The sequence below is a fragment of the Drosophila rhopaloa genome, unplaced genomic scaffold (assembly GCF_018152115.1).
Source record: "Drosophila rhopaloa isolate 14029-0021.01 unplaced genomic scaffold, ASM1815211v1 contig_2, whole genome shotgun sequence".
In the NCBI taxonomy this organism is placed as follows: domain Eukaryota; kingdom Metazoa; phylum Arthropoda; class Insecta; order Diptera; family Drosophilidae; genus Drosophila; species Drosophila rhopaloa.
Window position 1 is genome coordinate 26239265 of NW_025335083.1, and position 27867 is coordinate 26267131.

The 27867-nt window shown below is 44.4% G+C and overlaps 6 protein-coding genes across 10 annotated transcripts; 4 read left to right on the forward strand and 2 right to left on the reverse strand.

Moving 5' to 3' along the window:
• Position 1: 1 nt before the first annotated feature.
• LOC108049134 (cell surface glycoprotein 1) lies at positions 2-2978 on the forward strand. The gene is made up of 2 exons (XM_017130209.2): positions 2-367; positions 429-2978. Exon 2 carries the CDS (start codon positions 439-441, stop codon positions 2863-2865), a length of 2427 nt encoding a protein of 808 aa, XP_016985698.1. The 5' UTR covers positions 2-367; positions 429-438; the 3' UTR covers positions 2866-2978.
• A 578-nt stretch (positions 2979-3556) lies between these two features.
• Positions 3557-4500, reverse strand: LOC108049126 (translocator protein). Its single transcript, XM_017130201.2, has 2 exons — positions 4084-4500; positions 3557-4024 (listed from the first exon to the last, which is right to left on the reverse strand). The coding sequence occupies exons 1-2, from the start codon at positions 4420-4422 to the stop codon at positions 3806-3808; spliced, it is 558 nt and encodes a 185-aa protein (XP_016985690.1). The 5' UTR covers positions 4423-4500; the 3' UTR covers positions 3557-3805.
• LOC108049125 (intraflagellar transport protein 140 homolog) lies at positions 4449-15343 on the forward strand. Of its 4 annotated transcripts, none has more exons than XM_017130197.2 (8): positions 4449-4558; positions 4950-4966; positions 5165-5354; positions 9651-10249; positions 10314-10474; positions 10532-12693; positions 12752-13862; positions 13921-15343. In XM_017130197.2, the coding sequence occupies exons 3-8, from the start codon at positions 5208-5210 to the stop codon at positions 14256-14258; spliced, it is 4518 nt and encodes a 1505-aa protein (XP_016985686.1). In that variant the 5' UTR covers positions 4449-4558; positions 4950-4966; positions 5165-5207; the 3' UTR covers positions 14259-15343. The 4 variants fall into 4 exon arrangements, with proteins under 4 accessions (XP_016985686.1, XP_016985685.1, XP_016985687.1 ...); XM_017130196.2 differs by having other exon boundaries at positions 5183-5354; XM_017130198.2 differs by lacking the exon at positions 4950-4966 and having other exon boundaries at positions 4475-4558.
• A 1230-nt stretch (positions 15344-16573) lies between these two features.
• LOC108049109 (DNA-binding protein D-ETS-6) lies at positions 16574-22854 on the forward strand. Of its 2 annotated transcripts, none has more exons than XM_017130176.2 (3): positions 16574-17411; positions 21400-21640; positions 22116-22854. In XM_017130176.2, the coding sequence occupies exons 1-3, from the start codon at positions 16679-16681 to the stop codon at positions 22612-22614; spliced, it is 1473 nt and encodes a 490-aa protein (XP_016985665.1). In that variant the 5' UTR covers positions 16574-16678; the 3' UTR covers positions 22615-22854. The 2 variants fall into 2 exon arrangements, with proteins under 2 accessions (XP_016985665.1, XP_016985666.1); XM_017130177.2 differs by lacking the exon at positions 16574-17411 and adding an exon at positions 19488-20129.
• A 172-nt stretch (positions 22855-23026) lies between these two features.
• On the reverse strand, positions 23027-25184 carry LOC108049110 (neuronal acetylcholine receptor subunit alpha-2). Its single transcript, XM_017130178.2, has 4 exons — positions 25008-25184; positions 24770-24957; positions 23653-24280; positions 23027-23543 (listed from the first exon to the last, which is right to left on the reverse strand). Exons 1-4 carry the CDS (start codon positions 25084-25086, stop codon positions 23152-23154), a joined length of 1287 nt encoding a protein of 428 aa, XP_016985667.1. The 5' UTR covers positions 25087-25184; the 3' UTR covers positions 23027-23151.
• A 595-nt stretch (positions 25185-25779) lies between these two features.
• On the forward strand, positions 25780-27709 carry LOC108049112 (minor histocompatibility antigen H13). The gene is made up of 3 exons (XM_017130179.2): positions 25780-26109; positions 26172-27022; positions 27088-27709. Exons 1-3 carry the CDS (start codon positions 25900-25902, stop codon positions 27194-27196), a joined length of 1170 nt encoding a protein of 389 aa, XP_016985668.1. The 5' UTR covers positions 25780-25899; the 3' UTR covers positions 27197-27709.
• Positions 27710-27867: the final 158 nt, after the last annotated feature.

Consider the following 27867-nt stretch of genomic DNA (forward strand, 5'->3'; position numbering starts at 1 on the left):
TCCAACCGTTCGCATCCCGAGAGGCGTCTGCGGTTCAACAGCCGCTTGGGCAGCCTCATGCCGAGAATCCGCATAAACTAAACTGAAGCAAAGCAAACCAAAAGCACCGGCCATCGGCTGGTGTAGGAAATGTGGAGCTATTTTTAAGCACTGGGGCGACATTTTTCTTGTTTTCTCCCCGATTTGCTTGCGAAAACACATAAAAATGTGCAAAAAAAAGAGCAGGCCGCACGATATTAATAAAAGCAGCGCTGCTGCTGCGTTGGATTCGGGTGGTTCTACTGGCGGATAGTGGGCCTGTCTACTGCATTCGTGAATTCGCCCGTGGAGTTGCACATCGTGTCTCTAGAGCTGGTCATCGATTAAGGCGAGTTCCTGCCCGTTTTATGTAATATATACTTGAGATTAACACCCGTTTGTCCGGCCAGATTGCAAGGTATGAATGTGGAGAAGCTGAAGCGCCTGCAGGCGCAGGTACGGATCGGCGGCAAGGGCACGCCCCGCCGGAAGAAGAAGGTCATGCACCAGACAGCGGCCACCGACGACAAGAAGCTGCAGAGCTCGCTTAAGAAGCTGTCGGTGAGCACCATCCCGGGCATTGAGGAGGTCAACATCATCAAGGACGACTTGACCGTGATTCACTTCAACAACCCCAAGGCGCAGGCCTCGCTCTCGGCCAACACCTTCGCCGTCACGGGTCACGGCGAAACCCGGAAAGTGGTCGAAATGTTGCCCGACATTCTTCCCCAGCTGGGTCAGGAGACGGTCGTCCAACTGCGGATGTATGCCAACGCCATGAACAATCAGAAGGGCGGTCCAGGAGGCGCAGAAGAACCTATACCAGCCGAGGAGGATGATGACGTTCCCCTGCTCGTTGGAGATTTCGACGAGGTCGCTAAGGTGGAGGCTACAAAACAGCCAGAACAGGCACCAAAAGAATCTGTGGAGAATAAACCAAAGGATAAGCAACAGCAGCAGCAGCAGCCCAAGAAGGATCAAAAGCAGCCACAGAAAACACCACAGACTACCAAGCCAAATGAGAAACCCAAAGAAAAACAGGACATTAAGAAAGGTCAGGGCAAGGATGGCAAGAAGAACGACCAGCAGGGCAACAAAGAGAAGCAGAATAAGAATAAAGATCAGGCCAAGGGACAGTCAGCTCCTCAGACCACCAAAGAAAGCACACAGGCTGCGGGAACTCCAGATCAGGATCTTCCGAAGCCAGAGACGGAACAGAAGAAGGAACAGACCAAACCTATTGACCAGAGAAGCACACAGGCTGCGGGAACTCCAGATCAGGATCTTCCGAAGCCAGAGACGGAACAGAAGAAGGAACAGGCCAAACCTATTGACCAGAAAATTGAAATCAAACCTGTGGAGCAAAAGGCGGAGCAGTCTAAACCCACTGAAAACCAACAGAATACTGAAACTAAACCCGCTGAGCAGAAGGTAGACCCACCTAAGCCGGCAGAAAAAACGCTTGAAAAATCAAAGCAGCCTGGCCAGCTTAAAGCCAATGAACCAAAGGTGGAACAGCCAAAACCAACTGGACAACAAATAGATCTGAATACCCAATTCAAAATCACTGAGCAGAAGGTGGAGCAACCAAAGCAGGCGGAACAAAGGACTGAAGAAAAATCCACGGAGCAAAAACCAGAACCACCTAAGCCAACTCCTTCAGAGACTCCCGCGAAGGCGTCAACTCCTCCTGCTATCCAGACTCTCGCCGAGATTGTGGCCTCGGAGCCGCAAAAGCAGGCAACACCTTCCGCGAAACCAACCGTCGAAGCTGCACCGGCTGCTAAAATTGAAGAACAGCCAAAGGAGTTGCCTTCTCCAGCTAAAAATGAACCATCGAGTGCTGTAGTCATTAATGCTGAGCCACCCAAGAGACCTTCTCCTCCAAAGAATTCTCAGGATAAGCCCAAGGAATCAACAGAGAAACTAAAACAAAAGACTCCGCCACCAGCCAAACAGATCACTTTACCAGAAGAAGCCCCAAAAATTGCACACGAGGCAGTCAAAGCTACAGAAACAGCGAAGAGTGCTGCCGAGGTTGTCAAGGCTCCAGCTCCAGAAGTCGCAAAACCTCCACCTCCAGAAGTTGCCAACGTACAGAATTCTCAGGCACCACCACAACCTAAAGATCAAGCTACAGCTGCTCCTGCGAAGACAGCCGAGACGCCAAAGCCTGTTGAAGAAATTAAAGCTGCTCCCAGGAAGGAGACAACTCCACCAACCAAGCCAGTGACGCCCCCAGCTCCAGTGGCATCTGCAACTCCTGCAGAGGGCCCGTCCCCAGCGGCCCCCTCCACGCCACCATCGACTCCCACTTCCATGCCTCCCTCTGTAGCGGCTGTGACTCCGCCATCTCCCGCCGCCGTGACTCCGCCATCGCCTGCAGGAGGTACTCCGCCCCAGAAACAGACTCCTCAAGCGAATGTTAAGAAGCCGGAAGCGGGACAGAAGGCAAAGCAACAGCAACCAGCCAACAAGCCGCAGCAGGCCCAGAAGCAATCACCAGGAGCAGGTGGATCAGGGGGAAGCAAGCCTCAGCAGAAGCAGCCAAATCCTAATGCGAATGCCAAGCCGGCAGTGGCTCCAAAGCCAGCCCAGGCTACAGGGAAACCCGCTTCTCCAAAAGCACCCAACCTGGCAAATCAACCAAATCAACAGCAGCAGGGAAAAGCAGCCAACAAGGCATCTCCTCCCAAGCAAGCAGGACCAGCTGGAGGGCAGCAGAAGCCGGCGGCGAACTCCCCGAAGACTACGCCCTCTCCAAAGGCGGCAGGCTCCCCGAAAGCTACCTCTCCGAAGGCCGGAACTCCTCCCAACCCCTCATCCGCTCCTGGAGGCCCTAATTGATCCATCTTTAATCTCTTTTTCAATCGGCTCCCTTGCATTTTAAACTTAACACGCATTTTCACACTCAGTTTTCGTTTAAAAATATTATCTATTAATCCCTGGTACTAAAAGTTTTGATAAATTGTGCTTATTATATTTTTGAATAAATTTGTAATTTTCAAAAAAAAATAGTATGTCAACTGAAATTATGAACAGTCTTAGACAAAATGGTAAACATGTGACTTATTTCCTTATTAGATTGGTTATTTTATTTGAATTATAATCATTATTCGGCCATCTTCAACTAAACGGCATGGTCATATATCAAGTCAAAAGGAATATTTCTCAGCACTCGGGTGGTGCATACTATATATAAAGATTACAAAGTATTGGATATCTTCTTGTTTTCCTAATGAGGCGGAAAACCGGTCCAGATGCTATCTACAAATATATACCGTGACGGTTGACTAAAATTTTAGTTTTTCCAATTATATTAGCCAGAGGTGTCCGATCTGTTCCCAAAAAAATGTGAATCATGGTTTTAAAATACAGACCTATTTCGAATGTAAAGTTCACTACCAATTCAAGACAAAACTTTGTGTTTTTTTTACTAAGAAAATTATATTGTATTTGTGCTAAAGTGCAAAACAAGGAAAGGAAAAACGTATAGTTAATTGCTTACATTCACGAAAGGAATACTTACTCATGCTAATATATCGACAATAAATTTGTTTATTATTATGTTATTAGGGATAACAGTTTTTCCTTTATAATTAATTAACAGATCATTTAGATCAGAATTTTAAGTTTGGATTAAACATATTTTGATTTGTCCGCTCACTTTAATACATGATTTATCGATATCTTATCCAAATAGACCAGCCCTGGCTCGATAACTTCTAAAGGCATTACATTTCGTATTAAAGAAACTTAAAATTATTGAATTTAGAGGCTTTCGGGGCTAGTCGGCCTTGCCGGTACTGACGGAGGGTTTCTCCTCCTCTTCCGGCGCCTGCTTCTTTTCAGGATTTAGTTTCCAGATGGCATAGTTCAGCGCAGTGGCGAATCCCAGCCAGGCGACGTAGGGGACAAAGAGCAATCCGGCGACCTTGTTCACTCGGTAGAAGAGAACTCCACACGCTCCAGCGGTGGCCGTCAGTGCGACTATGTCAATAAGCCCCTAATGGAGGAAATGGATTAAATATATCACCCAGTGGTAGTGATATCATCAGTACTCACGCCCTTAATGTTGTGCTGCCCGAAGAATATGGGCGACCACGCCCAGTTTAAGGCCAGTTGTGTTCCATAGGCAATGAGCGGCAGTCTGGCCGCCTCGCCACCAAATCCTCCGCCGTCCCGCCACACCAGATACGATCCGTAGCCCATTCCGGCGTACAGGGAGGTCCACATCGGAGCAAACACCCAGTTTGGCGGCTTGAAGGATGGGAACTTCAGGTGGGCGTACCAGTTTTGGATGTGCTGCCTGGTCAGCCGCCCGTTGTAGATCCCACCCAGATTGGGCAGGATCACGGCCCCGGCGATACGAAGAAGGTTTCCAGCACACGGACGATCAGCCATTGTCGGAGTTCGCACTGTAAATGAGTCGTAGTACCGGCCAACGTTCTGTTTTCTCCGTTTTGTTTGCCGGTGATTTCATTCCAATGCGCGAGTGTTGCGTGTGCACGGGGCGAATACGCGACGTCTCATTGTATGGGTAAGTTCCAGAGGTGATCATTTAGCCCTTTCCAAGCCAAATGTTTGAATATTTTTATATATGTATATAAAACACAACTTAATGCTAAACGAAAAGATTAATGTAAAATTATTGCAACTCATTTCTTTGAATTGAATTCTTTTGAGCTAATTTTCCCCATACTTTCCTATTTTTCATGAATAATTTAGCTATTTTGGGGCTTGTTTCTATATCTCAGTATGTTTATGTATAATTTATCTTTTTTGGGGCTTGTTTCTAAATTTTAGTTTGTGTATGTTAAAAGGGAGGACGATAAATAGAGCTTTTCCTATAATGTAATTTATCGAAAATTTGGCGCAATTTAATATTAATATTTATTTAAATTTGTCTTGCTAATCTTGTCTTTTTTCAGAAGTACACGAGGCGCCGGTAAGTGTGATTGCAGTCGTGTAATTCTGATAAGTGGTGGACTCAAATAGCAAAGCAAAAAAACAAAAAAATTGTGAAATAAAACTGTCTATTTACTTGCACTTCCTTGCATCGCCTTGAACACCCCAAGAACCGGCTTTTAACCGTTTGTTTGGGGCAACCATGACAACCGTTGCTAAAGAAACAATTTTTTCACAGTGTTTTGGTTATTTTCAGCACCATTTGAGAGAAAACCATTGAGATGACACTGTATTTCGACACAAAAATAGAATTCCTGGATTCGGATGCAGTCAGCACCATCAGCAGTTGGCATCCCAGCGAACCGCTCTTTGCAGTGGCTTCATTTAGCGCCGAAAGAGGCGGTTCCGTGACCATTTTTGCGGATACTGTGAGTAAATTTTGTGGAAATCCCTTTCTCAAAGAGTCACAGATATATTCCCAAAAATGTTGTAATGTAACACACCGGTTGACAGAAGACGGCCTGTTTTTTCTGAAGACTTAACTCTATTGATTCTGATAGGATTTAAGCTAAAAACTCATCCGAACTTAAGACTTTTCATACGTCCCAGATTTTAAACCAATCATGGCCAATGTATCCAATATTCGTCACGTTCGATTTTTCAAAGTTTCAAATGATTTGTAAAAAAATTCATTCACAAGTTGATTTCCAGAGTTTATAACCTTAGCAAATTTAATCCGATTTCAATGTAACATTACTCTAAAAACTTGTGATTTCATTCTCAAAAAATCTGCATTAAAAATTTTCATTTCAACGTTGGTCATATTTTTTATCCATTTTCATGTCATTTATTTCCAAGTTTCCGATGTGTTGTTAAAAGGTGGCCCAAAACTGGACTTCCGGAGTCCATAACTTTACCAAATTTTATCCGATTTGGAAGTGGCATATCTCCCAAGACTTGTAATTTGATTCTCGAAAAATCTGCATTCAAAATTTTCAATTTAACGTTGGTCCAATTTTTGACCCATTTTCATGTCATTTATTTCCAAGTTTCCGATGTGTTGTTAAAAAGTGGCCCACACCTGGACTTCCGGACCCCATATCTTTACCAAATTTTATCCGATTTGAAAGTGGCATATCTCCTTAGACTCGTAATTTGATTCTCAAAAAATCTGCATTCAAAATTTTCAAGTTAACGTTGGTACAATTTTTGACCCATTTTCATGTCATTTATTTCCAAGTTTTCGATGTGTTGTTAAAAGGTGGCCCACACCTGGACTTCCGGACCCCATATCTTTACCAAATTTTATCCGATTTGAAAGTGGCATATCTCCTTAGACTCGTAATTTGATTCTCAAAAAATCTGCATTCAAAATTTTCAAGTTAACGTTGGTACAATTTTTGACCCATTTTCATGTCATTTATTTCCAAGTTTCCGATGTGTTGTTAAAAGGTGGCCCACACCTGGACTTCCGGACCCATATCTTTACCAAATTTGATCCGATTTGAAAGTGGCATATCTCCTTAGACTCGTAATTTGATTCTCAAAAAATCTACATTCAAAATTTTCAAGTTAACGTTGGTACAATTTTTGACCCATCTTCATGTCATTTATTTCCAAGTTTCCGATGTGTTGTTAAAAGGTGGCCCACGCCTGGACTTCCGGACCCCATATCTTTACCAAATTTTATCCGATTTGGAAGTGGCATAAATCCTTAGACTCGTAATTTGATTCTCGAAAAATCTGCATTCAAAATTTTCAAGTTAACGTTGGTCCAATTTTTGACCCATTTTCATGTCATTTATTTCCAAGTTTCCGATGTGTTGTTAAAAAGTGGCCCACACCTGGACTTCCGGACATCATATCTTTACCAAATTGTATCCAAATTGAAAGTGGCATATCTCCTTAGACTCGTAATTTGATTCTCAAAAAATCTGCATTCAAAATTTTCAAGTTAACGTTGGTACAATTTTTGACCCGTTTTCATGTCATTTATTTCCAAGTTTCCGATGTGTTGTTAAAAGGTAGCCCACACCTGGACTTCCGGACCCCATATCTTTACCAAATTTTATCCGATTTGAAAGTGGCATATCTCCTTAGACTCGTAATTTGATTCTCAAAAAATCTGCATTCAAAATTTTCAAGTTAACGTTGGTACAATTTTTGACCCATTTTCATGTCATTTATTTCCAAGTTTCCGATGTGTTGTTAAAAGGTGGCCCACATTTGGACTTCCGGACCCCATATCTTTACCAAATTTTATCCGATTTGAAAGTGGCATATCTCCTTAGACTCGTAATTTGATTCTCAAAAAATCTGCATTCAAAATTTTCAAGTTAACGTTGGTACAATTTTTGACCCATTTTCATGTCATTTATTTCCAAGTTTCCGATGTGTTGTTAAGAGGTGCCCCACACCTGGACTTCCGGACCCCATATCTTTACCAAATTTTATCCGATTTGGAAGTGGCATAAATCCTTAGACTCGTAATTTGATTCTCGAAAAATCTGCATTCAAAATTTTCATTTTAACGTTGGTCCAATTTTTGACCCATTTTCATGTCATTTATTTCCAAGTTTCGATGTGTTGTTAAAAAGTGGCCCACACCTGGACTTCCGGACCCCATATCTTTACCAAATTGTATCCGATTTGAAAGTGGCATATCTCCTTAGACTCATAATTTGATTCTCAAAAAATCTGCATTCAAAATTTTCAAGTTAACGTTGGTACAATTTTTGACCCGTTTTCATGTCATTTATTTCCAAGTTTCCGATGTGTTGTTAAAAGGTAGCCCACACCTGGACTTCCGGACCCCATATCTTTACCAAATTTTATCCGATTTGAAAGTGGCATATCTCCTTAGACTCGTAATTTGATTCTCAAAAAATCTGCATTCAAAATTTTCAAGTTAACGTTGGTACAATTTTTGACCCGTTTTCATGTCATTTATTTCCAAGTTTCCGATGTGTTGTTAAAAGGTGGCCCACACCTGGACTTCCGGACCCCATATCTTTACCAAATTTTATCCGATTTGAAAGTGGCATATCTCCTTAGACTCGTAATTTGATTCTCAAAAAATCTGCATTCAAAATTTTCAAGTTAACGTTGGTACAATTTTTGACACATTTTCATGTCATTTATTTCCAAGTTTTCGATGTGTTGTTAAAAGGTGGCCCACACCTGGACTTCCGGACCCCATATCTTTACCAAATTTTATCCGATTTGAAAGTGGCATATCTCCGTAGACTCGTAATTTGATTCTCAAAAAATCTGCATTCAAAATTTTCAAGTTAACGTTGGTACAATTTTTGACCCGTTTTCATGTCATTTATTTCCAAGTTTCCGATGTGTTGTTAAAAGGTGGCCCACACCTGGACTTCCGGACGCCATATCTTTACCAAATTTTATCCGATTTGAAAGTGGCATATCTCCTTAGACTCGTAATTTGATTCTTAAAAAATCTGCATTCAAAATTTTCAAGTTAACGTTGGTACAATTTTTGACCCGTTTTCATGTCATTTATTTCCAAGTTTCCGATGTGTTGTTAAAAGGTGGCCCACACCTGGACTTCCGGACCCATATCTTTACCAAATTTTATCCGATTTGAAAGTGGCATATCTCCTTATACTCGTAATTTGATTCTCGAAAAATCTGCATTCAAAATTTTCATTTTAACGTTGGTCCAATTTTTGACCCATTTTCATGTCATTTATTTCCAAGTTTCCGATGTGTTGTTAAAAAGTGGCCCACACCTGGACTTCCGGACCCCATATCTTTACCAAATTGTATCCGATTTGAAAGTGGCATATCTCCTTAGACTCGTAATTTGATTCTCAAAAAATCTGCATTCAAAATTTTCAAGTTAACGTTGGTACAATTTTTGACCCGTTTTCATGTCATTTATTTCCAAGTTTCCGATGTGTTGTTAAAAGGTAGCCCACACCTGGACTTCCGGACCCCATATCTTTACCAAATTTTATCCGATTTGAAAGTGGCATATCTCCTTAGACTCGTAATTTGATTCTTAAAAAATCTGCATTCAAAATTTTCAAGTTAACGTTGGTACAATTTTTGACCCATTTTCATGTCATTTATTTCCAAGTTTCCGATGTGTTGTTAAAAGGTGGCCCACACCTGGACTTCCGGACCCCATATCTTTACCAAATTTTATCCGATTTGAAAGTTGCATATCTCCTTAGACTCGTAATTTGATTCTTAAAAAATCTGCATTCAAAATTTTCAAGTTAACGTTGGTACAATTTTTGACCCATTTTCATGTCATTTATTTCCAAGTTTCCAATGTGTTGTTAAAAGGTAGCCCACACCTGGACTTCCGGACCCCATATCTTTACCAAATTTTATCCGATTTGAAAGTGGCATATCTCCTTAGACTCGTAATTTGATTCTCAAAAAATCTGCATTCAAAATTTTCAAGTTAACGTTGGTACAATTTTTGACCCATTTTCATGTCATTTATTTCCAAGTTTCCGATGTGTTGTTAAGAGGTGGCCCACACCTGGACTTCCGGACCCCATATCTTTACCAAATTTTATCCGATTTGAAAGTGGCATATCTCTTAAGACTCGTAATTTGATTCTCAAAAAATCTGCATTAAAAATTTGCATTTTACCGTTGTTCCAATTTTTGACCCATTTGCATGTCAGTTATTTTTTAAGTTTCCGATGACCCACAATAAAATAATCAGGAAATTTTTTTTTATACAGGGTGAGCCGCAGCGGGATGTCACCTATCCGGTGCACGCCACTTCTCAGGCCACAGCGATGTGCTGGCATCCGGAAAAGGCTCTCCTGGCGAGTGGCTGGGAGCATGGGGACATACACGTGTGGTTTGCCGGACACAGGGAGTTTGCCAGCGTAAACGCTCCTCACAAGGCGGCCATTGTTCTGCTGCAGTTCAGCGAACAGGGCGGACGCATGGTTACGGCGGATGCCATGGGCTTGGTGACGGGATGGCGCTGCGACGGCCAGTACCAGTTCTTGACCATGTTTTCCCACGATCTGCGGGAGGTACTGCTGCTGATCTGCTTTCGACGAACGGTGGAGAGTGAGGTTCGCGAGGAGATGGCTAATCTCGCCAAGGCAGCGGTGGCCGGTGATGAGAATGCCTTGGACACCCTAACCAATTGGAGGCCAAGAACTGCAGCCCGGAGTATGACACATTCTGGGGTGAGAGACAATCATTGCTTCTACGCCTGCACCCAAGGAGGGGTTGTGTTTTACATAAATCAAGGAGGCGCCTGCGTTGAGGTGATGAAGTGCGGATCCCTACCGCCCATTGTCCAGATGTTGTGGCACCCCAAAAAGTAAGACACTGCCTAAATCGGAAAATGTAATATATATTTAAGCCATTTCTTTAACCACTTTTAGGGACGCCGTTATTTGCCTGATGGAGGACTTGACTGTCACTCTGTTTTTGGTTGAATCCACGGGCATTCTCACGGAACTGGACCGCGTTAAGATGAGCGGACGTGGAGGAGGCCGACAGGGAGGCATCGCCTGGTCTGGAAACTCTTTGGCCATCATTACAGGTGGGCTATGAGAAGTATTTTGGCCCGTACTCTTTTAAACTAAAGTGTACTTTTTAGGTGATCTTTTTGTACGCATTTGGGACATCGAAAGGAGTGACAATTACCTCCTGAAAATGGATCTTCCCAGTGGCAACCAGATCGGTTCATCCTTGACCAGTTTGAGTAATGGCACCATATCGTCGTCAAACCAATTCTTTAGCCATGAGAGCAGCACCGAAAGCAGCAGTGTGCCCCGCAAGACACCGAAGTACGGTCAAATTAGCGGCGAAATTTTCACCTGTTTGGCTTATAGCTCTACGGGCCAAACTCTGTGTGCGGGAACCTCCCTGGGAAATCTCTTTACCTGGAAGAGAAGTGGCAGCCGACTAGTTAGTGCTCCCGAAGACGCATGGCAGCTGACGAACATATCATCTGTGAGAGGAGCCATACGGAGCTGTGAGTGGGGATTTAATGAACTGGCCAAGCCCTGCATGCTGGTCAACTGTCTGTCCAATGTTTTCATGCTAAAGGAGCAACCCTTATTGGCCTTTTATACCCGCGAACTTTGGGCAGTTCAGGGGTCGGCCAAGTCGGTGCAGTTGACTCATTGCAGCGGTCGGGAGACCACTGTTCAATCGGAGTTTGCAGTGACTGCCATGGCCTTGAACGAATTAAGTCTGGTGATGAGTAATGGCAGGAGCATCTCATCCTACAGTCTGCAGAAAGTGGAAAGGAGCCTGGACGAGTTTGACGAGATTCTGGAGGCAGTGGAGGGTGCTCCGCCTACATCGGCATCTACAGGCACTCCTTTGAGTGTGAAGCTACTCCAGACCTTTCCCGCTGAATGTTTATCCCTGCACCTATACAACCAGAACATATTCTGCCTGGCGAGCAGTGATATTATGGTCTACTCTGTGGGGGGCGTGGTGCTCCACCGCATGCAAGCCAGCGATATTGAAGGAAAAATCATCGGTATGGATTTAAGTGGCTGCTATCTCTCGGTATTCACCATGAATGGCTACGTTAAGGCTTACGATGTTTCGAGACACGACCCTAAGCTCCTTTTTCCAAGCAAATCCGGTCATGACATTTTCGATGACTTCGGAGAATTCATCCTGGTAAAGTGCAATAGTCTGGGAAGCCATTTGGCCATGGTGATAGCCAGTAGCAATTTTACCCCAATTTCAGCTCTGTTCTGCTGGGACTTTGAGCGCAATAATTTATTAGAGTATGATTTAGTGGAGCAGGAAACTAGTTCTAGGAAAGAGAACTCCTCATCCAGCCTGCCTGTTCGAATTTTTTGGGATGCAGAGGAACCTAGACTCCTGGCCATGGAGGTCAAGTCAATGATGCAAATGACTCTGCCTCAAAAGAACTCGCCCCAACCCAGTCATTTTGTTCTGTCAAAGATTTTACTTTTATTTTATTCGGAGAAAGGATGCCTCAATATTCTTGAGACTCAACCTATGAGTCCAGGCTCTCAATTATTGAACCTATGTGTGCCAAACGTGCTCCGCCTGAAGATCAATGCAGTAGAGGAGCAGCCCCTCCAGGATTTTGTAGACCTCCAGCAATGCGATCCAGTTACCCGGAAGCGAGTCTTGAATTTCAGCCTTCATGTGGCAGAGGGAAATATGGATATGGCGTATCGCAGCATTCGATCAATTCAGTCCAAAGTGATCTGGACCAATCTGGCAAAGATGTGTGTCCACACAAACCGATTGGATGTGGCTAAGGTGTGCATGGGTCATTTGGAGCAAGCCCGCTCCGTTCGTGCCCTGCGCCTAGCCATTGAAGATGATGATCTCGAGACTGAAGCCAAAGTAGCAGTTCTAGCAATTGAACTAGGAATGATTGAGGAAGCCAAGGATCTATACCGCCAATGCAAGCGTTTCGACTTGCTCAACAAACTACTTCAATCCACAGGACACTTGGATGAGGCCCTGCAGTTGGCCGAGACTGAGGATCGCATTCATCTGAAGCACACTTACTACCAGAAGGCCCAGGAGTTGCGAGAAAAGGGTGACATTAAGGGAGCTCTGGAATACTTCGAGAAGACGCAGAATCCGGCGCAGAATATTACACAACTGCTACTGGAGAATCCAGCGTCCATGAAGCGCTACATTCAGACCACCAGCGATCCCAAGCTGCTCAAGTGGTGGGGCCAGTATATCGAGAGCTCCGGAGACATGGATGCTGCTCTGGCCGTCTACCACAAGGCGGAGGACTGGTTCTCGCAGGTAATTCAGTACAGTTTTAGAGACCATAGAGATATTAATAGTGTCTTCTATTTTTCAGGTAAAGATTCTTTGCTACCTCGGCAAGATCTCAAAGGCGGATGCAATTGCCAGACAATCTGGGGACAAAGCGGCTTGCTATCACTTGGCAAGACACTACGAGAATGTGGGAAAGTTCCAGGAAGCTATTATGTTCTTCACGCGTGCCCAGACCTTCAGCAATGCGATTCGCATTTGCAAGGAGAATGACTTCCAGGAGGAACTCTGGACAGTAGCCAGTTCATCGAGGCAGAGGGATAAGGCCATAGCAGCTGCTTATTTCGAGGAGTGCGGGAACTTCAAGCACGCCGTGGAACTCTATCATAGGGCTGGAATGCTTCACAAAGCCCTAGAGATGGCTTTCGAGTCTCAGCAGCCGGAAATTCTGGAGATTATAGCTTCTGATCTCGTGCCGGAGTCGGATGCCGAGTTGATCAATCGGTGTGCGGATTTCTTTTGCAGTATTGAGCAGTTCCAGAAGGCCGTACAGTTGCTGGCCAAGACCAGACACCTGGAAAGAGCTTTAAGTATCTGCATGGAGAAGGGAGTGCCGGTGACCGAAGAGTTGTCCGAGATGCTCACTCCGGAGAAGGGTGAGTTCGACGAGGCCATTCGAGTCAATATCCTAGTCCAGTTGGGCGAGATCCTTCAGCAGCAGGGTGATTACCACAGTGCCACCAAGAAGTTCACCCAGGCCGGTGACAAAATGCGGGCGATGAAGAGTCTTTTGAAATCGGGTAACACCGACAAAATTATATTTTTTGCCAATATGTCCAGGCAACGTGAGGTCTACATTATGGCAGCAAATTATCTCCAAGCCTTGGACTGGCAATCGGACCCCCAAGTCCTTAAGCACATTGTCAGTTTTTATACAAAGGGCCAGGCCTTCGATTCCTTGGCCAACTTCTATGCCATCTGCGCCCAGATCGAGATCGAAGAGTTTCAGGACTACGGCAAGGCCTTGACCGCCATGCAGGAAGCCTCCAAGTGTTTGGAGAAGCTCAGTCATGCCCAGCACGCCTACAACAACCTGCAGCGCACGGTAGCGGATGTAAAGGCGATCCTAGAAATCCAGCAGGCGCTGCGAGAAGGTGATCACCAGCTGGTCATCGGATCCTGCCGCAGCATGCTAAGTAAGTCGCTATCCTTATAATTTGTGAAGTGTGAATAATTTCATTTTTTTGCATTAAGTAAAACCGGAGCTGCCGCCTATCCGCCACGCTCACATTCTGTCCATGCTGGTTCGAGCCCTGGTCTATGCCAAACAGTATCCTGAGGCTGGAAGAGCTCTGAAGGAACTAGCCGTGAAAGACAACTCGTGGAGCGCCTCTGGTCTCTTGGATCGAGGCATAGTTCAAAGAATCGCCCAGGAATGCGACCTGGACTTTGATCTCATCTGGAATTCGGGCCGGCAAGTGACCGCCTCCACAAGCGGCACTGCCGTCACTGGAATGAGCAGCACTTCAGCCTTGACAACGAGCGATGATGACGAGGCCGATGACGAGGAGATCACAGAGGAACTGCATTAGGTGATTCAATAAATAGGCAACGCAGAACAAGTCACGGCCCTAATTATTTCACATTGCGGATAAAATGTAAATATGCTATGCAAACCCTATAAAATGGAAAATATTAGCTGCCTTATCACCATGCGCAGTAAATGCAATCCGATGGTACTGAAGGGTATCTTTAAGCCTAAAAATCCCAGTTACGTTAATATAAAAGTGGTTGCTCAAGTTTTAATCTATTCTTGCTACCAGAAGCATTTCCACAACCAAAAGTCCCCTATTTCTGAATAAGAATTACTGGCCATTTATTGATTAAAGTGTTATCAGATTAATCATTAATTACAATTTTCTAGGACGAAGGAACACTTTTGCAAGAAGATCTTCGCGTGGAACATCTTCTTGCGGAGGAATTCCATATCGTCTTGTGAGAATGTAATAGGTTCGTTGCGCAATGAATATTCCGAAAACGTTTTCTTAATGAGATATTGTAAAGAAAAATAAAAGCAGACATAACGATAATCAAATGATATAATAGCATGACTATGATTGTTTAGACGCGATTAGTGGAAAGCACCCTTTTCTAAATCAACTAACGTAATGTTAGGGCGTTCAAAGTTCTCAAACAAAACCCAGCGGAGGCAATGAGCCATATTTGTACATATAGGCAAGTATTTCGCCAGATTGCTCACAAAACTCTAAAAGCTCCCCACGCTCCCTTTGACCCACTGGCAATTTATGAATGAATCGTACAATACACGCGGGTCTAGTAAAAGCTTTCGTTATAAAAACGTACAGTGGGTTCAAGTGATAGACGTCACATCAAAACAAATATAAACAGTGATATGGATTTGGATCGCCGTATTTGCCGGCGCCAGCTGAAAAGAGAAAGAGAGCGGGCCATCGGATCGGCATGAATCACTTGCCCAAAAGCGTCCTCAGCTATGAAATCAGAATGATTTCCAGGAAGTCAGCGAAACTCAAACAAGCCGAAAGAGCAATTGAAAGCTGATGTGCTCTAAATCGGTTACCGTCATGGAATAAGCGATATCTAAGCACGTCAATGTAATAATATATTTTGATCCAATAATAACTATAGAGCTATTTTTTATAAGTATTAAAGATTGTTAGAAAAACATCGAATTATTTAGTATTCAAATATAACATAATATTAATACATCAATTGTAAAACTTTGGTAAATATTATATAGTAAATAGTCTCGATTTTGTACTCTGTGTGATTTCAGTGGGGCGACCTGTTGCCAAATATCGCAGAGATACACCGATATACTCGTAAGTAGGCATAGGCAGCAGACAACTAACGACTCATGCCCGATTTCCCAGAAAAATGACGCGGCAAAAGCAAGAAAAACGAATTCAAACAGTAGGGGAATCGATGAATGAATTTTCGTTGGCTGCCAAACGACCTTACACCCTAACCACCCCCTCCGCCCCACACAACGCCTGGGGAACTCCGTCGGCTTCCCAGCGATCGCCGATTTGTTTGCGCTATGGGCGAGTGACTCATCCGGACTACGCCAGTTCCACTACGTCATGCTTAAGGTTGTTATTTGCTGGCGATAAGCGGAGCACTCCGGAGAGCGGAAAGCTCTCGCGCCCAGTGGCCAACTCGTCCGGCAAACTGGTCCCGAGCACTAGGAACCCCTCGGTTTCAGCCAATTGATCATGAGGCAGCCGATTCTGCGAGAGAGCGCCAAAGCTCACGGCGCTGCGACTTCGTCATGGCTTTATCACAGTGCGCCGGTGCCGATCATTAGTTCGTCACTCGCCAATAGGTGCGGACGCTCGAGCAGAGATCGGTAATCTGGAGTGATCTACGGCGGTACTTTTGACCCGTTCGGTGGTTCTGTAATCGGTTAATGCAATAACGGTTATTAAAAGTTTCCTATCGCTAACTTTCAGCGAAAGATTTCCGCGATTTGTGGCACGTGTATAGCCTGCAACTGACTCCACTTGTTGGTCAGCAGGTGAAGTACCCTGGCTCCGGGGTGAATCATCCAGCCAGCCGGACCCACATCCTAAATCCGTTTCGTTTTTCCTCAATCAACCGGTTGCAGTGGATAAATAAATTCAATATTACGGATTGCAATTCCCAGAATATTGTAATTAACCTGAAGTAAAAGTAAATTTTATGGATTTTATAGTGCAAACAAAAATAATTAATTGAGTCTTCGACTTCCTACCGGTTAAAGACCTTAAAGTGAAAGTGTCAGAGGCTTTGTGAATTTAAATGACTAAGTTTTAAAATGCAATACACCCTACAAAGTGATATATAAATATATTGAGTAATATTTAGCCGCTAACTCAAGAATATTATGACGAGCCAAAGCGAAAAGAAAAAGCTACAAAATACCTGTAACAAATAGCGCTTGTCCAACCAGTGTCCTAAAAAGGAGGAAAATCCCGAATTTTTAGACAATTTAATGGCCATTCTGCAGAGTAGCCGGCAAAGCCACAACCAAATCCACATCCAGACGATTCATAGTGTTTGGTGCCAACAGAGGTCAATTGATGCCATGCACCAGGATGTCCGGCAAAAAAGTATCGGATCCGGAAACGAGGTCCAACTGGAAGCGAAGGAGAAGAAAATGGGGGCAGATTCCGGAGCAAAAAGAAAGAGCTCTTTCAGCAGGAGAAGAAGGAGAAGGCGCTGCAGCAGCAGTTCCACCAGCAACTCCAGTGGTTCCACAGATTCCTCAACCAGCTCCGATACGGATTCCTCCTCCACCAGTAGTAGCAGCAGAAGTAAATCGAATTTACCACCCGCCCGCAACTTGCAAGAGCCACTCCCCCTGGCCACACCCACTGCTCCCAGCGCCTCTTCGCCCAACCCGCCTCCATCACCTAGAAGGGACTCCATTGATTCCAATCGAAGCCCCTCGCCGGTGGAAGTACCTGTGGATCCGCATGCCTGGTCCTCCGAGGATATTGCCAGCTGGGTGAAGTGGACAACGCGTAAATTTAAACTGGATCCAGAGCCGGATATCGACAGATTCCCTAAGGACGCTCAGGAGCTGTGTGACCTGACCCGCGCGGACTTCTGGGTCTGTGCAGGATCCAGGCGTGGCGGCATGCTCCTGTCCAAGCACTTTGCCCTGAGCTTATACCACGCCACCGGACGGGAGACCAGTCCCATGCTCAACGACAACGAACCAAGTGAGTAAATATAAAAAAAGTATTACCTTTTTAGGGGTATGTTTCAATTGAGGTTTATATAGTTTCTATTGGTTTCTTTCCTTTCTATTGGATCAAAAAGTCGTACAAATTTACTTATTGGTACCCACTTATTTATCTTTGTTTATTAGATTGATAAGGATAAAACTATCCCTTAAGCTGAGCAGATTCCTGTTTCTTGATCTTAAACTCATTGCGAAATATTGTGAAAAAAGGTGTGTGCTTCAAAAAAACATCCTTACAGTAAAGTGGTATTTAACTATTGTTATTTGGATTTATTTTGGATTTCCCTGCGTTGTTAAGCCAAACCTTTCATGAATGGACTAAGTTCCTCTTAGTTTTAGACCCTCATTTTTCCCACTGTCCAGCAGAAGTTAATCTCGGATCACATAAATCTGATGCGTCCAGAGGTCAGAGATTGAACTGCTTGGTAATTGGGTTCACGTGCTATTCCCAGTGGTGCGATTCTCAGACTGTCGAATCCTTTGTGGTCAGGCATCAATTGAATCCTTTCGAGCTCCGCCAGCAGCCAAATGGCAACTTATTAAGATGTTGACTCGCTGATAGAGGCGTTACTTATGTGTTTCATTGATTGTTTGTCCCCCAAACTCTGCTCTCCTTAATTCCGCCCTTACTTAATGTGTTGATAAAGAAGAAAAGTGGCCAAAGGTATGGGAAAATCCCCTGCCAGTGAACAACCTTTTAATTACACTTTCCTTGACTTTGCCAACTTTCCGACTCCATAAACGTAAATCGCTTGGGAAAATCTCTACGCGACAGCAGCAAAGTATGCAACACTTTTCCAGTTATTAACTGGTGATGAGTGGGGCGCGAAAAAGCAGGGCCAGGACTTAGCGGGCGGTCGCGTCAAGTGATGAACTTAATAATAAACGATGTAAATATGATAATTTCTCGCAGGATGTGGCATCTAATAATAAAATCAAAATAATCCCACGCCAGCGACCAAATTCGCCGAGTCAAGTTTCAGTCGGGCCGAAAAGGTGTGGGTGTGGATGTGGGTGGTTGGGGTGGTTGGGGTGGTTTGGGTGGCTTGTCAGTGACAACAGCTCTGCGGGTGGTCAGCTTCTGGGCACAGGAAAATATTCATTCGTCGCATCTTTCCTGTGGCAGGAAGAGCAGCTGAAAAGCGGAGGAAAGCCTCCTGATTTGGGTCTGGCATATGTTGTACATCTATATAGCTGGCTTGATCCCGAGAGCAGACGACGTCGATTTAATTGATTTGTTTTTTATGCCAAAGAGGATTACGCGTCGCCGCCGTCACGCAGATTACATTTGTTGTGGGCTACAGTTGTTGTTCCAATGGCTGAGTCACCGCCCCTTTACACCGCCCTATAATGACAGATATCCAGGGTATATAGGATTTCCTAGTATGCAGCAGTTTGTTACAGAAAGTTGTGAGTGACAAACCTTTTGACCTAAAAAATCAGGAAACAATTTATAAAATTAAGAAAAGTTTAATTAAATAGATCCTAAAATTGGTTTTCCAACACATTTTACAAATTATTTAAAAGATCAAGGATTATTTGTTAATTTCAAAGTATATAATAGCAGAGTATAAATATAAAAATTGCAGACTATTTTCAAACCCAAATATTAATATTTTAGAAAAATAAGGTGAAATAAGGTGAAAAGAAGGTGAAATACGTTATTGGAATAATGGAAAATATTTTCCCACGCAAACATCTATTTTCAATTTAATGAAATCCACGCACACTTTAAAAATAACTGAGTGGGTCATAATGGGTACTAACTGGTCGAATGAGTGGAAAACAGAATTTATAGTTGTTTAGTATATGTTTTTTGGTAGGTTGGGGTGGCTGCTGGTTGAGTGGCTGCACGTGGCCTCTGACTTTTGTGACTTCTCCGGCAAATACCGAAGCAGCATTTACCCCCAGCTGCGCAGGTGAGCCGTATTCGTTGCCGCAGCTTCGCCTGCTCCTCGGATGCTGGCGAAGATGGCATCCATTCCGTCCGGTGATAAGGAGCAAATTCCGGCCAGCGCTTTTGGCTGACATTTCAGTTGCCAAATGGCCCTCGTCTGATACGGTTCCATAGCTCCGAGGGAAAACTATTCAATCTAAAATAAAATTTAATTTCTAATACAACAATTTTAAAGTTAAAAGTCAAGCCATTTAAGAGTTATAAAATAAGCCAATGCTCAATGTTAAACGATTCCCTAAATAAAGAAATCTTTAATTGATACAAATGAAAATATTGAAAATCATCAATAAAAGTTAAAAAATTAAAGCAATCAACTTTCAGTGTACAGTTCAGCAATCTACGGACTTAAAAAAAACATTTGTTATGCCATTTAAGAATGATAAAGTCTAATGCTAGTTTTATTACGTACACCGAACTAATGTGAAATATGAAACAAAAACCGTCGGTAATTGAAATATAAGAAAACCAAAAACATAAAGAAATTGTTAAGTCGGAAATTAAAGATCCGGGCCTTTTAAAAGCTCTTTGAAAGAAAACGCAACATGAGCGTCAGCGTGGACGTGGGCGTCATGTGGCGCCTGTCGGAGGACTTCAACCGGCGATTCGGCCTTCGGATGCAGACGGCACCGCCGGTCGGCCAGCATCCGCATCCCCATCCGCACCACGCGGCCGTGCACCACCACTACCACCATCACCACCAGCACCACCAGCATCCGCACACCGCGATGATCTTCAATGGTAAGAGAGGCGTACATGTGGCCGAAAATTCATTGGAATTTCCGCTGAGACAGGGCCGAAATTGCAGAGAATCATGTGAATGGACGGCGGCGAGGAGACTTACCAATGGCAACCACTCGATCTCTGGCATTTCCGGCGAGCGGTGCGCCTAGAAATATGAATGGGTACGAGATGGTGGGTCCAACGCTCTGACATAGACTAGAAGTGAGAATTCTGTCTTGTAGCCGCGGCATTGCTTGATCAATGGATGAGTCACCGTGGTTATGGCACATTCGTGCTTTTGCAGCGGCACTTTGAGGGGATTTTCCCTACGGAGGTGCTCAGAGTTCGGGATATGGGAATGTCCCCATGGCCAATAATCAAGTTTATGTATTCACTATACTTGAAGGAGCTATTTGTTCATTGGTGCTGTGCGTCTTTGTCGTTCTCCAGTCGACACTAGCACCAAATTAAAATATATTTATAATTCCAATAAGCTTTTTAATAAATCCATTTCTGGTAAGGTCCCTATAGTCAGCTGTACACGGTTTTACATCCAAAAATTATATTGGAAGTATAGTTTTGTAATATAGTTAATGTGGTAAATCCGAAACTTACCACAAAAATAATTTGGCACGTCACTGTTTTCAAAAAATTACCAATTTTTATTATTTTACGTACATGACTTTAAATAACTGGGAAAGAAGGTAGTCGCACTATTCATCTAATAACTCTGTTTTAAACATCAGAAGCCATATTATTGCAAAACTTACTGAAATAATAGAAAGTCTTCGACTTTAATCGCATATAAAAACAACAAATTTCTATATATTGTCTCGGCTTTATTTGTTAGATAATATGACTAACTAAAATAACAAGATATCATTAAACAAATAACCATTTATCTAAAAACTAGAGCTTTGTATATGTTTTATAAAATCTCCCATTAGTCGTCAAAATGTTGATTTTAGACCGGTTTTTTTTCTGTGTGCAGTGTGAGATCCAGGATTTATGTCCGTTTGCGGTTGATTTTCTGTGAATCCGCGCTGGCTCATGGCACTCAGTGCCACTTGGCACTCTTGCCACGTCGTCGACCCCCACCAGAAAGTCTTGTTTGGCTGGGCTGGCTTTCGGCCGCGGTTCTCTCTGGCTCGCTCGCTCTCTCTGCCATCGCATCTTGGTGTCTCTGCGACCAAAGTATCTGTATCTGTATCTGTATCTGCTTCTGGAGGGGTCTGCATCTGTATCCGAGTATTCGCCACTAATACCCCCATCCGCCTCTCTCTTTCAGATCCGTATCAGCTGCTGAACGCTGCCTCGCACCGATTGGTCGCCCAGGGCTCCGGGGGCCAGATCCAGCTGTGGCAGTTTCTGCTGGAGCTGCTCGCCGATTCGTCCAACGCCGCCGCCATCAGCTGGGAGGGCCAATCGGGCGAGTTCCGGCTCATCGACCCGGACGAGGTGGCCAGGCGGTGGGGCGAGCGCAAGGCCAAGCCCAACATGAACTACGACAAGCTGAGCCGGGCTCTCAGGTGAGTTTCGTCGACTTGATTACCCTTCCATATCATTAGAATATTACGGTAGGCAATATTTATTTTCCGATAGATATATGGAAAAGTGCTTTAACTGCTATTATTGAAAGTTCGAGGACAGGTTCTCAAAATTATCTTCCGTTTTAAAAAAGATTATGAATGTAAAAAGTGCGATTAATTTTTTAAAATTTGCTGAACAATTTCCTTGACTTAAATTAAAAAAATATAGCTGTTCTCAAAACGTTAATCTATTGTACGATAAAAGTGCAGTTTACTTGATAAATAAATCAGCAAAGTTGACTGCATGCTTTTTAATAAGAAAATATTTTACATTTCAAGCCTGAGTTAGTAACAAAAAAAAATGTTTCTAAGAATAAACTATTACATTGTTTACTGTATATTAATATATAGATAATTAATGATTACGATTTTAAGTCAAAGAATTAATATGATTTAATTTTTCAATCGCTTGCAGGTACTACTACGACAAGAATATAATGACCAAGGTGCATGGAAAGCGGTATGCGTACAAGTTCGACTTCCATGGACTGATGGCCGCTTGCCAAGCTCAGGCACAGGGAGGAGATCCTGCCTCCAGTATGCTGGGTTCCTACAACCACCACGGAGGAGGGGCGATGCAGTTGGCCCGCCACCCACCGCCGCTGCACCACCATCATCAGCACCACCAACACCCACATCCGCAACCGCCTCCGCCCCACCAGCTGGGACAACACCACTTCCTGCATCCGCACCACACGTCGCCCGCATCGACTAGCTCCAGTTTGGGATTCCCCTCGCCCTCAGCAGCCTCTTCGCAACCTTCGCCTGGTCAGGCGCCCGCCGCTCCTTCCGCCTCCACGTCGAATTTCACTGCTCCATTCCAAGGTGGGACAGCAGCCGGAGACTCAGCCAGGACATCCTCATCAACGGGGAACTACAACCAGGGCACTCCCACCACAAACGCATTTAATTGAGCTTGCAGCAACCCCAATTTGTCGCCGGGGTTGTAAGTTCCGATGGGGCAGGAAAAAGGATGCGCATTGGACCGCCCACTGCGCACTGAGAGCGGAGAGATATCCAACCATCCAACCATCCTGCCACCAACCAACAACCACTCAGCGAGGGTCAGACCTTTGGCCGTAAAAAGGACATTTCGCATAATTCCAGCTACTTTGGGTTAATTGAGGAATTGTGATAGCCTAGAGCATCGCAGAGCAATACTCGGAGACGAGAGCCAATTTGTTACTTCGCCTGTTAACCTTCTACCCGTAAGCCCACATTCGGCAGAGATACTTATTCCAAACGGTGTCTCATCATTAAATAATTATAAGTTCGCACATAGAGTAAATAGTGTTTACTAAATACATGAGAAATTTAAAGCAAAAATAACCAGGTGACCACCCATACCTTTATTAAGACCGCTCGAATTCTAAATATTTATAATTTTAATATGGATCGCCAACGTTCTTACTCAAGATAAGGGTGCATAAGTAATGTTTTTAAGACAGGACTTAGACAGCACAGATTATGGCCAGGATCAAAAAAGCCAGACTAAAGGCCACGAAGAAAATTCGGTCCACGGCGGCGGCCAGCAACGCCCAGTCGAACTGGATGGCCTTGTAGCTCGGTACTCCCGTGGGATTGATGTCCAGCGGATTGGTCGCATCGTCCTCGTCAGGGTTTTCGTACAGGTTCTCGCCCATCTCCCTGGTCTTCTCGGCCTGAATTTCACCGGTGGTGCTGAAATGGGAGAGGAGCAGCCAGGTGCCCAGGTTCCCGTGGAGCAACTTCTTCAGCGCTTCCGGCACGCTCCTCTTGTGCTTGGCAGTGGCCAGGTACAGGACCACCACCTCAATGATCGTTGAGACGCTCAAGAACAGCAGGGTGGTGCTGTAGAAAGTCACTGAAAGAAGTGGTAGTAGTTGTAGTATTATGGATTGTAAACTATTACACAACCTAATTTCATTTGCAAAGTTTTTAAGCCCATGCTGCATTTAATAGCCAGGACTCACCCACAAGCGGCGTTTTGTTTGACAGAACGGGCAGCAGTTGGGCGAAGTACATCAGGAAAGCGGCAATGACGATGATGAGCAGGCCGTTGATCATGATCTTCTCGCCGCCCATGTGCGGTGGGAGCCAAAAGGCGGACAGCGCCAGGATGACGATGCAGGAGGCCGGCGTGTAGATGACGGCAGTGTACATCGAGGCTCGACGCTCGGCCGTCAGAGTGTACTCAATGTACCCGTAGTAGTCCTGACTCACAAACTTCGCCCTGGAGTTCACAATCTGCCACTCCGGAGACTGTACCTGGTCGTCGTAGTCCACGGACTTACCCTTGGCCGTTGTGTTATCTGGCAGGATGTTCTTCAGGCCCCAGGAGCCGATCTTCAGTTTGCAGGTCTGCCTGTCGTGCGGCCAATTCAGCATGTTCAGGTTGCAGTAAGCCGTGTACAGGGCCGGAGGCATCCGCCGGAACTGGCCATCGTGGCTGAGGATCACCTGGGTGTCCGCCAGTAGGCCTCCCTCGTCGCCGTTGAAAAGCGTGATCTGGGGTGTCCACACCTCGCTGGCCTTCAAAGTGATCTCCTGGATGTTGTCATGTTCCGATGGCACCCACGTACGCTCCTCATCCTTCCAACGCTGCGAAGGATCATGTGGATTAGTGAAAGGACCTTAATTCATTGAAAATATTATTCTTAAAACTGATTTCTCATTATTAAATCAGACGAATAATGACGATTCATAGAGTTCATATTACAATTGAAATTGTGCATATGTACTTAAAAAAAATATTAATCTCATTCGTATTACTATTGGGTCGTTTATGTAGATTTCAAAATGTTTTGGTTTATCAACCGCTTGATTATTTTGAAATATGTTTTACTGTATATAGAGCACCGCTGCAAAACGATTTTCTTAAAACTGATTTCTTTTAAGTAAGTGGGATGTTCTGAAAATCCTCAGTTCATTTGAGATACTTTTATGGGGATACAAATAACGTTCTCATACCCAGCTCACTTAAATAATATTTTAAAAAAAATTTGTTTATCAAATGTATGTGGGCTAAGGGAAAAAACAGAAACTTATCTTGCACTTATTTTTCAGCTACTTGGGACGGAACGAACTTACGATATTCAACCAGCAGTGGGTGGTCAGCTTCCCGTTCATCTCATCGATGTCTATGTAGTTGATCACCATTCCCAAGGAGACATTGGTGGGGGCCCCTTGGAACTGAGGCTGCACATCGCTGTCGTAGTTGAGGAACAGGCCTAGGTGGAGGCGATCCCTGACACTCTCGTTCTTTGCGTCCGGGTCGGCTGATGGGTATTCGGATTTATCAGAGGCTTCTGCAACTGTTTACACTTACAAGTAGCGCCTGGTACGGAAGCCGAAAACAGAAACAATATCCCCATTAACGTTTGCAGTAGACCGGAAATCGGATTCATTATCTTGGGGAACGAAGTCGTTTTCGAATTAAGTTAAGTGTCTGCAGTGATGCCCGGTGCTTGCCTCTCTGAATCTGAAAGGGAACTGAGCTCAGCTCGCAGTTTGGCACATGGCCGAGGCATTGATAGCTCCGGGGGTACAGATAACAGCCTACATATTGTGTTTTAGTGTGGGAGCCGTATTTATTTTCGGTACGGGGAAGATCGAAGAGTATGGCCCGAATCAAAAGCTAAGCTTTTATTTTTGGCTGTACAGTATCCCACAACATTTTGTGTCGTTTTTTTTATTTCGACGGTGGGTGGAGCTTAATACACATTCGACTATATGCAAGCACCGTCTGGGCTGTCAAGTCAGGTTTATATACACCTTCTTGGGGTGCTTTGCACTACTATTTTAGTTATTATAGATTTTGATTATCAGTGTGCTTAAATATTCTATTTTAAAAGTCCTTCTAAGCCCTTTTTCCACAAGATTTTCTTTCATTTGAAAGTATTGTTATATGTCTCTCTGACGTACAATTTATTTTCAATTGTGTAGTTATATGGTCATCATTTCCACTCTTTAACAATGTAATTTTAAATTATTTGGTATATTTTCCGTTATACGTGGTTTATTACTTTTCCAGTATGTTTGCGGTATATTTTCGACCATTCGGTTTCTTTTAGTGTGTTTTAGCGGCGGCGAGCGGTCTCACTGATTAGATTGTTGACGTGTGCTGCTGCGTGTCATTTCACGGTTTTTCAACCCCGCAAGCCGGCGATTTTCATCGGGAAGCAACCAGCTCAGTTTAGGACAGGATTGGATTTGACACCATGGCGGAGGAAGTGATCGGAACCGTGAAGGAGGTGCTTAAGGGCATCATCGAGAACGTGAACGCGCCCAAGAACGAGTCGGCGCCCGGGGAGAAGAAGGTCTCGACGCCAGAGGGCATGGCCGTGGCTTACAGCAGCCTGGTGGTGATGGCCATGCTGCCCATAATCTTCGGCTCGATCCGCTCGGTGAAGCTGCACAAGCTGAAGAAGGTATGAGGCTACGTTCACGACCAGATTTAACTGGCTTAATTGGGGATTTCGATTTCTTGCAGTCCACAGGCGAGAAGGCCGACACGATGACTAAGAAGGACGCCATGTACTTCCCGCTGATCGCCTCGGCGGCCCTCTTCGGGCTGTACCTGTTCTTCAAGATCTTCCAGAAGGTACACATCAACTACCTGCTGACCGGCTACTTCTTCGTGCTCGGAGTAATTGCGCTGGCGCACCTGCTCAGTCCAGTGATCAACTCGCTGATGCCCGCCGCCGTGCCCAAAGTGCCCTTCCACATCCTGTTCACAAAGGGCGAGGGCAAGCACAAGGAGGATATTGTAAATTACAAGTTCTCCACTCATGACATCGTCTGCCTGGTGATCTCCTCGGTGATCGGGGTGTGGTATCTGCTCAAGAAGCACTGGATCGCCAACAACCTGTTTGGCTTGGCGTTCGCCATCAACGGGGTGGAGATGCTGCACTTGAACAACTTTGTGACAGGCGTGATCCTGCTGAGCGGTCTGTTCTTCTACGACATCTTCTGGGTGTTTGGCACCAACGTGATGGTCACCGTGGCCAAGAGCTTCGAGGCACCCATCAAGCTAGTGTTCCCCCAGGACCTGATCGAGAACGGCCTGAACGCTTCCAACTTCGCCATGCTGGGGCTGGGCGACATCGTCATTCCCGGCATCTTCATTGCCCTGCTGCTGCGCTTCGACGACAGCAAGAAGCGCAAAACGCGCATCTACTTCTACTCCACGCTGATCGCCTACTTCCTGGGCCTGCTGGCTACCATCTTTGTGATGCACGTGTTCAAGCACGCCCAGCCGGCGCTGCTTTACCTTGTGCCAGCTTGCATGGGCACCCCGCTCTTGGTGGCCCTCGTCCGCGGCGAACTGAAGGTCCTCTTTGCGTAAGTATGACGTTTGTGGTGTCCCAGCGCAACTATGCTAAACTGAGTTGACTTTCCTCCTCCAGCTACGAAGACCACCCCGAGGAAAAACCAGAGAAGAAGGAGAAGAAGGAAAAGGACGAGAGCACCAGTTCGTCCAGCAGCAAAAAAAAGGACTCCAAGAAGGCTAAGTAAGGCCAGCTGGATGCTTCTCGAACAACATCTCCATTCGTTCCATCGTAAAATGTCTTCTACAGCTAGCCAAGCTTCCTTTTTGCTATCGATCCATTCTCTATCACAATCCGTAACTTCTACGGCACCCCGCTACAAAAGACCATTCACTTACTGAGTTAGCTACGTTCCTTGGCCAGGCACAACAACCTTATTTAGTTCGATTAGGTTACAATTGTAGAAAATTATTTGTCAACTTTTTTAACAGAATCAAATTTAAATGTAGATGTCTATTAATTTATGTAGCTCCTCGCAAAGGAGGCGTACATTTAAGGAAGAACAGTTTATATACAAATATATTCCAATTTTTGTAAAACAGTGAGCCCTCTCTCTAATAAATCCATTAAAAGATCTCTGATTTTATAGGGAACCACTTAATATTAACGAATACTGCATTGCATTTTATATGTAAGACCAAATGCAAACATTAATGTAAACTGTTCAAAGGCGAATAAATTCAAATTTTCGTAACACCAAGATTTCGATGTTTAACTCTTTTATTAACGGAAATGTAAATAACTAATCTTTTAATAAATTAGTCTGATTTATATTCTAGAAATAGTGAACCTTATTTTTATGGTTGTTATCCTTCAGTTTTTAGAAGTCAAAAGGACAGGTTTAAAGGAATAACTCAA

Excerpts from the sequence above, each read along its gene's own strand:
- LOC108049134 (XM_017130209.2), top strand. The coding sequence starts at position 439 with ATGAATGTGGAGAAGCTGAAGCGCCTGCAGGCGCAGGTACGGATCGGC.
- LOC108049126 (XM_017130201.2), bottom strand. The coding sequence starts at position 4,422 with ATGGCTGATCGTCCGTGTGCTGGAAACCTTCTTCGTATCGCCGGGGCC. Across the intron at positions 4,025-4,083 it reads GGCAGCACAACATTAAGGGC|GGGCTTATTGACATAGTCGC; the intron begins GTGAGTACTGAT and ends TTCCTCCATTAG.
- LOC108049125 (XM_017130197.2), top strand. The coding sequence starts at position 5,208 with ATGACACTGTATTTCGACACAAAAATAGAATTCCTGGATTCGGATGCA. Across the intron at positions 5,355-9,650 it reads TGACCATTTTTGCGGATACT|GGTGAGCCGCAGCGGGATGT; the intron begins GTGAGTAAATTT and ends TTTTTTATACAG. Across the intron at positions 12,694-12,751 it reads CGGAGGACTGGTTCTCGCAG|GTAAAGATTCTTTGCTACCT; the intron begins GTAATTCAGTAC and ends TCTATTTTTCAG.
- LOC108049109 (XM_017130176.2), top strand. The coding sequence starts at position 16,679 with ATGGCCATTCTGCAGAGTAGCCGGCAAAGCCACAACCAAATCCACATC. Across the intron at positions 17,412-21,399 it reads GCTCAACGACAACGAACCAA|ATCCGTATCAGCTGCTGAAC; the intron begins GTGAGTAAATAT and ends TCTCTCTTTCAG. Across the intron at positions 21,641-22,115 it reads AAGCTGAGCCGGGCTCTCAG|GTACTACTACGACAAGAATA; the intron begins GTGAGTTTCGTC and ends AATCGCTTGCAG.
- LOC108049110 (XM_017130178.2), bottom strand. The coding sequence starts at position 25,086 with ATGAATCCGATTTCCGGTCTACTGCAAACGTTAATGGGGATATTGTTT. Across the intron at positions 24,958-25,007 it reads TTCCGTACCAGGCGCTACTT|CCGACCCGGACGCAAAGAAC; the intron begins GTAAGTGTAAAC and ends AATACCCATCAG. Across the intron at positions 23,544-23,652 it reads AAACAAAACGCCGCTTGTGG|TGACTTTCTACAGCACCACC; the intron begins GTGAGTCCTGGC and ends CACTTCTTTCAG.
- LOC108049112 (XM_017130179.2), top strand. The coding sequence starts at position 25,900 with ATGGCGGAGGAAGTGATCGGAACCGTGAAGGAGGTGCTTAAGGGCATC. Across the intron at positions 26,110-26,171 it reads AGCTGCACAAGCTGAAGAAG|TCCACAGGCGAGAAGGCCGA; the intron begins GTATGAGGCTAC and ends GATTTCTTGCAG. Across the intron at positions 27,023-27,087 it reads GAACTGAAGGTCCTCTTTGC|CTACGAAGACCACCCCGAGG; the intron begins GTAAGTATGACG and ends TTCCTCCTCCAG.